General features: G+C 29.6%; 1 protein-coding gene across 1 annotated transcript; it reads left to right on the forward strand.

Moving 5' to 3' along the window:
• Nucleotides 1-1,989: 1,989 nt before the first annotated feature.
• Nucleotides 1,990-4,774, forward strand: LOC102624733 (uncharacterized). The gene is made up of 3 exons (XM_006490120.4): nt 1,990-2,598; nt 3,581-3,917; nt 4,168-4,774. The coding sequence occupies exons 1-3, from the start codon at nt 2,245-2,247 to the stop codon at nt 4,587-4,589; spliced, it is 1,113 nt and encodes a 370-aa protein (XP_006490183.2). The 5' UTR covers nt 1,990-2,244; the 3' UTR covers nt 4,590-4,774.
• Nucleotides 4,775-8,049: the final 3,275 nt, after the last annotated feature.

Below are 8,049 nucleotides of genomic sequence, written 5' to 3' on the forward strand. Positions count from 1 at the left end.
CAAAGGTAATTAGTTGCAACAAAAGATAAACACCAGCCTTTTTATATCACACTATATTATTGATCGGAATTGACCCTAACGTGGTTGCGGACTGATTTTGAAATTTATTTATAAGACTGTCTATTTCCAACATTAAGGAAAATAAAAAAAAGAAGAAGAATTATTTTATTTTATTATTTAATAATTAAAATATACATAAGTTTAAAAAACTTTTATTTGTATTTAGAGTTTATAGAAAAATAAGATAAAATTATCTTTTTATTAAAATATTAAGATTATAATAAAAGCTTTAAAAGTTTGGTGATTTATTTAATAAGCTGCTTATGAAAAACAATCTGTTACTTACTTTTAAAATAAAAACAGAGATGAAAATAGAAAAACTTATGAAATGCATTCCTTTAAAAAAGTTATCAAAGAATATTTTTGTCAAAATTTATTAAATAAACTGCTTATTAATTATTATAGCGTTTCAACCTTAATTTCAAACAAGGCATAAAATTCACAAAGAAAAATATGAATTTATGATAACTTGTAAGGCTTCTTGTGCAAGTTAAACACGTAAAGATGACAGTAATTTCCAAGAACTTACCTTAAGGGAAGCTAAAGAAGAATTAGATAACTTCGAAAATAATTAGATTTATAGATTTAATGCGTAAAGCTGATATTAGGAGTAGACGAAAAGGATAATGTAGTATTTTGATTCTTCCACTGAAAAGCTTAAAGCATGAGAAAATAGTGCAATATGTAGATTAAAAGACTTGATATTTTGATAATTTTTATTATATTAATTTTAATTAGTCATTACAAAAAGTATAACGTGTTAATTACCGTTGCCATTGTTAGTGATTATCACCAACAATGCTCCTTGATCGATTGATCACATATTCTATATTGAAGAATTCATTCGTCGGCCCACTTGGCTAGATAAATATCATTAACATATTACCAAGGCCAGCAATTGAAACATCTGCAAACAAAGAGCAAATGAACGGGCTAAAAGGCAAATCTTTGCTTGGACCAGTCGAGCCTTACATTTTTTTTTATTACGTAATATTATTTTTTTAGTCAAATAATATTACATATTACTACAATAAAAAATAATATTATTTATTTAGAAATGTGAATAATTACCACCGCTAAAAGCACTACATTATTATATAGTGTTTACTTTCTAGAGTGAGAGTAAGGAGTGTGGATTATTCCCACTCCAGTGTTTACTTACTAATTTTAAGGGGGAAGTGGGAATCCCACTCCGTGGACCCTACCAAAATTTGAAGCGGGCAGTGGGATTCCACTCCCATGGGGGAGGTGGGAGTGGGAATCCACTCTCCCCTCTTCCCTTTTTACTCTTATATTTAACATTTATAAATTAAATTATTAAAAATAATAATATAAAATATATTTAAATATAATATTATTATATTTAGTTTAAAATAATAATTTACATTGATTCTAAGTTAAAATTACTTAAAAATAATATTATTATACTCATAGAGAACTAATAATATTACTATATTCTATCTTTATTTAAAACTATAATATTATTATATTTATTTAAAAATAATAGTATTATATTTATTTAATTAATAATAATAAATATTTTATTGTAAGAAAATATTAATTTTGTACTATATTATTAATAATAATGTTTCATTTGTGTTGCTATTATTAATAATTTTTTATTTACATAATTCAAATTAAAATTAATAAAAAATAATTTACATAATTAAGAATATTAATAATTATTATTAATCTACAAATATAATAAAATAAATATTTTATTTTTCAAATATATTTTTTTATTAATTTTTAATTAAAATTATAATTTTTAAATAAGGGTAAAACTGTAATTTAAAGTAATTTACTCCCAATTTAAGATAATATAAACACATAAATTGGATTTTGGTTTCAATTCCATACTTTCATTCTAATATAAGTAAACAAACTACTCACACTCTCACTCTACACTTTTAATCACAACATTCACACTCCAATCCAAAATGTAAATCCGACCTAAAAGAAGTGCATTGAAGAAAGCATTCCCATTCGCTTACCCCTGAATACCATCAATATTATTGAAGGAAAGCTTCCTCTAACGCGTGCTTAAGGAAATATCACCTTATTAACTTCATGGAAATTTTCTTTAAAAAAAAGCACGGAAACTTCCTTCCTTTTTACTTCTGATCTTCTTCCATTGTCCGTTGTTAAATTGGAAAGAAGAATTATGCAGATTCAGAGTCAATAATGTCTAATGAATTGATAGAATTAGCCAAAAAGGACCGCATCCAGAATCAGCATGGCTGCACGTCAATGCACAGAGCCCCCGTAGAAGACGACGCGTTGACGACGCCGCTACACAGAGCAGCTGTCAATGGCGATACTGGCGTGATTACGGAAATAGTATGCTCGGAATCCCTTGCAAAGCTGACTTCCAATGACGAGACAGCTCTTATCCTTGCAGTGAAGAATTCTCAAATCGATGCTTTCAAGATCTTGATGGAGGAGACAAAGAAACATAACCTGGAGCGTCTCTTCACAACGACAGATAAGGAGGGCAACAGTCTTCTGCATCTTGCAGCGCAGAACAAATTAACCTCGGTAAGCTCTCCCCGCTGTCTCTCACACTTTCTCGCACTAACACACAAAACTTTTGACTACAATTAATTTGTACATGGAGAAATTAATCATAAACTTAGGTAGATCATGATAAGCATAGTATCTATAAAATTGAGTAGGCCAGTAGCTAGCTAGTGTCAACTCTCTAGAGAATTTGAGGCGAAAGTTTTGTTTCAAAGCCTTTTTTATCAGAGTTATAATAAAAATACTAGTTTCCTTCACGTATTTCTAACGGTTCAATCGCATATTTATTTTTCTATGATTTTTCTAATTAACAAATATACATACATATATACAATTTAGCTTTTGTTACAAGGGAAAAATATAGAAAATAGCTAAAGGTAAGGGGGGGGGGGAATTGTCTTGATGAGGGAAATTTGTTTTTAAGATTTCATTTGAAAAATAAAAGTTAAAACATTTCTTTTGGAAAGAATAATTTAGAGGATTTTATTTTAGGAACTAGAAAGTGTGCACATATGTAAGAAAATTTACTTAATACTAATTAATAAATTTTAAAAAATAAACTTCAATTATTCAATGATTTAGGGATCTAAACTGAACTGATAGATGCCTTAGTTAATTATCAAAGCCAAAAGAGAAAAATAGACATTCCTAGTTTGTTAAAATGAGATATCACTAAAATAAAATAAAACATAAATTTAAATTTAATTATCTGTTAATGTGTTGAAATATATATATATTTTTTTTTCATGCTAACATTCTCACTTATATTAAAGTGAAAGTGTTATATGTATATATATAGTGGAGGCCCAAACATAGAGAAAATTTGAATGGACAGGCGCACCATTTACCGGGACCCATAATCTAAATAACAAAATAATATTTCTATTCTATTCAAATTAGGTCTTGGCTATTTTCGTTACGATTCCTTCAACTAAATTCCTCCCCACTCTGCCCAGTCTTCTGCCTAGTTCTACTTCTTGGTGATGTTTAATAATTGCAGATTGTGAATCTGCTTCTTGAGAGTTCCTACAGTCACATAATTCAAATCAATTCCAAGAACAATGAGGGACAGACCGCCTTGGATATATGCAATGCCAATTCTCAAGATGATGTTTCCAAAGAAATTTGCTCGATCCTTGAAAGAGCTGCTGCTCGGCAACAAAGTGCTCGTGATCCAGAACAAATTTCCGATCCCACTAGTGGCTCATGGAATTTCACACGGTTTCCGATAGAGACAAGAAACGTGATACTGATGGTCCTAGGAATGATTGCTACAGCTTTTTTCACCGCAGCCTGTAATTTCCCAAACGGCTTCGTTAAAGGAAATCATCCTCAAGGTAAACTAAACTTACCTATGGAGAAAAAATTTATCTTAAAGGAATGCTTATGACAAAATTCATTACTCGAAAGTCTACACCTTTTTTTTGTTTTTTTGTTTTTTTTGGGTCGTTTACTTGTCCTCATTTTATTATATTTACATTGTAAAATTACTATATTTACATAAGGGCAACTTTTTTTTAGCAGTAATCTTGCAGTTTGCTTGCTTCCTTTCTCATAGAAGATTATATATATATATATATTTTGCAGGTCAAAAATTTGATGCTAAGGATGTCATATCCGGTAACCTACCAACAGTTGTCTACCTGATGGTTTTCAGTTCGGCTGGGTTTATGACTGCTATGGCTGCAATTACCGTACTTGTGTGGGCGTTACAACTTAGAAGCATCCTCCTTTTTCTTGTGATCTGCATATGCGTTGTTTATGTTATGTTAGTGGATGAGGTGACGCCTAAGTTCAGTGTAAGTGTTGGGAAATTCAGCATTTCAAGCATTGCTTTGATGTGGTCACTAGTCGCAGCCCTTTCTCTAACAGGAATCTCTATACTAAGTATGCGGGAGAAATGCACTTCATCCCTTTGGCGATTCATCGTCTGGCTGTCCATGAAAAGAGCAAATTGGTGGGGCAGCAATACTGTTGAAGATTCGGAGGCTAGTTCAATTGGAAGATAGAGTTCAATTTGATTCTTTTTTTTTTTAGAAATAAGTTGTTAGGAAAATGCAAAAAGAAACTTCCACTAAAGACAAACGTTGCTTAGGGGATTTGACGAAGTGAAAATAGCTATATTCTTCTCGTTTTGCTAATATTTTCCAGGAAAATATAAAAACCTACTGAGTGTGTGTAATGATTGTATTTATATGATTGCGTTGATCAATCACAATACTAAACTTTTTTTAAATGATAAAGATTCTAAGTTTATAACATTACTAAATTTGCTTTAAATGGATGCCTATAAATTGTCTGTGGTGGTTAATCTAACTTGTTTACTAATTTTTTTTCATTGTTTAATAAGACAACACCAAATATAATTTTATTGAATTTTTCTAATTTATCCTAGCCCAATTTTGTTTTTCTTCGACACCCCTTAACCGTGTATGTAATTTCCAAATTCCAATCCAAAACTCCAAGACCCACGCTAAGGTGAAAAGCGGGAATGCAGGAGGAAACTTTATAGCATACATCCTGCTTAATTTTGGGACCATCTCGGAAGTTATACATTGAAGGGCCCACGCGCAAAAATGCCTTTTTACTTTATTAGGTGGCATTTGTTTTTTTACTTGAAATATGAATGGGTTTGAATGCACATGTTAGGATAATATATTTATTTTTATTTTTTGATATGTGAATGTAAGTTGTAAGTTGTTTGTTTTTATAAACTCAAAATATTTTAAATCTAATTTTTTTTTCACTTATGACCTCCAAAGTATTATATATGCATGAAGTTTAAATATGTATATGTTTACAGTACAATAATTTTTATATGTTATAAATATTTATAACATAAGAATTTGATATATAATTTATGAAAAAATAATTTTGATAACATCATTTTTTACAATTTAACATAATATTATACATAAAAAATTGTTATCTAATAATAAAAATATTTGTTTAATATTCAAATTGAATCTATGATAAGTATTTAATACCAAGTAAAATTTAAGAACTAGGAAAATTTTAATATGATATCTAATAGCTAGGTAGGTAATAAATATATTTAATGAGTGTATTTGTGAAAATTTTTTTTTATTAAGATATTTAATCATTTAAATAAAAGTAATGAAATTTTACTTTTTCTAAACATTAGTTATAAAAAACAAAGAAATCAATATATCAAAACATCTTTTAAATTAAGGTGGCGTTTGTTTTTTAACTTAATAACTTAAAGTGACTTAATTTAATTAATTAAGTTAATTAGATGTGTTTGTTTTTATAACTTAATGAGACTTTTTATATAATTTTAACTTAATAAAATAAGCCAATTTTTTTTAGCTTTTTACTTAATGGAGAAATTTGAATTAAGTCAATTACTTACTAATGTAAAAAATATCCATGTTTTATAATTTATTTTTCATGTCTATCCCAAAACTCACTCATAGACATTTACCCCACATAAAAATATCCTTGTTTTTTCTTTCTTATATTATATATGATAAAATTTGAAATTTATGGTATTTTATATATTAAAATTCTACAATAATTATGTATTCACTTGAATATAGTTTTACTTATAAATGTTAAAATATTGTGGTATTTAATATATTATTTATTTGACATTCAAATTTAATAAGGATACAAATGTAAAAGTATATATTTTTAACTTTTTCAGTTGAAAAAAACAAACAACTTAATACTTATTTTTTGAGATTCAGACGAAAAAACAAACATATTATTCAAATTCAGACATTCAGATCTATTCATGTCTATTCAGATTTTAGACAAAAAAACAAACGCCACCTAAGTCAAATTAAGATTTCATACCCTTACACTTACCATGTAATTTCCAATCATTCCAAAAGTTGGCGTAAGTAAGGTGAAGACGCGACAATGCAGAAGGAAATGCGCTGGTAGTCCGGTGAACTAAAGTTATTTGGGAAACTTTAGAGAAAGTTACACAAGTTAATGATATTTTTTATAGAGTAACAACTAGATGCTCCTAAAAAAAAAAATGACCAGATGGCTAGTGTACGACTGCACGCGTGTTAAGATCTTAAACCGAGCTATGTGGTGGGGCCCAGAGATGTCTCTTGCTCAGATCCTCCACAAGGCCTATCTTTTATATTTTCTATTTAGCACTTGTGAAGAAAGCTCATTGTGCTGAACTGAGAAAAGAGAGAAAGTCAGAAGCTAAGGTGCATCAGCAATGCCACGTCAACAATACTGAGTCAGCTGATTCTGTTAAGAAACAATGAGAGTTCATGTGTGTTACAGTTAGTTAGCATTAGCTAATCTCTTACTGATTAGTTAGTTAAAATCTCAGAGTAATATAGATTAGTTATATAGCTTTTACTAATAAGTGTGTAACTTTATAAAAGTCTGTAGTTTTACTCATTTGTAACTAATGAATTGAATCTAGAATATTCATCAGATTTTTCTCTGTTTCTTAGTAACCAAACAGCATTTTCGATTCAATTTTACATGGTATCAGAGCCAAAAATATGTCAAGCTCAAGCAATTTAAACACAAATCCAAACGCAATGAACATGAACCAATCAATACAAACTACCTTCTCATTCATTACACCAATCAAATTTGATAGATCCAATTATATGCTCTGGCGAAATCAAGTATTAGCTTCCATAAGAGGAAACAGACTCGAAGGCTATATCAATGGAGAAAAAGCAGCACCTAATCAGTTTCTTACTTCTGGAAGCTATACTGAAACAATGGGAAGAGTTACACAACAAGTTGAAAATCCAGAATACACGATCTGGAGGTCACAGGATCAGACATTACTAAGCTGGCTATTAGGCTTAATCACTGAAGGTATTCTTAGTCATGTTCATTCTTGTAATACTGCATATGATGTGTGGAAAACTTTGGAGAAAAAGTTTGGTGCAAAATTAGAAGCTAGAGTTCTTCAACTCAAATATGAGATGAGTGTTTTGAGAAAAGATTCACTAAATATAGAAGATTATTGTTTGAAAATGAAACAAATAGCAGATAAATTAGCCTGTGCTGGTAGTCCAGTTTCTGATAAAGATCTGTTACAACAAATTCTTAATGGTCTTGGACCAGGCTATCTAGATCTAGCAACTTTCATTACTGCTAGTAAACTGGATTTTGATGATTCCTATGCATTGCTATTGACACATGAAACAAGGTTAGAACAGAGTCTAAATGAAAATCAGATGCTCAATGCAAATCTTGCTAATGTTTCTCATAATAACAATAGCTATGGTATGATGAATGCTTATTATGCTCAAACAAGAGGTAATCCTCGAATATGTGGATATAATGGAGGATTTCATGGTGGAAATCAATTTGGAAGGAACAATTTTCATACTGGAAGGGGAATGTTTATCAATTCTCATCCAAGAGGATTTCCTTCTGGATCTGGAAATTTTGGTAATAATCTTGGTAGAGGTCAAATGATTGGAAACAATAATAAGCAGGCACAATTCATGAGAG

Source organism: Citrus sinensis, chromosome 9 (assembly GCF_022201045.2).
Source record: "Citrus sinensis cultivar Valencia sweet orange chromosome 9, DVS_A1.0, whole genome shotgun sequence".
NCBI classification, from domain to species: domain Eukaryota; kingdom Viridiplantae; phylum Streptophyta; class Magnoliopsida; order Sapindales; family Rutaceae; genus Citrus; species Citrus sinensis.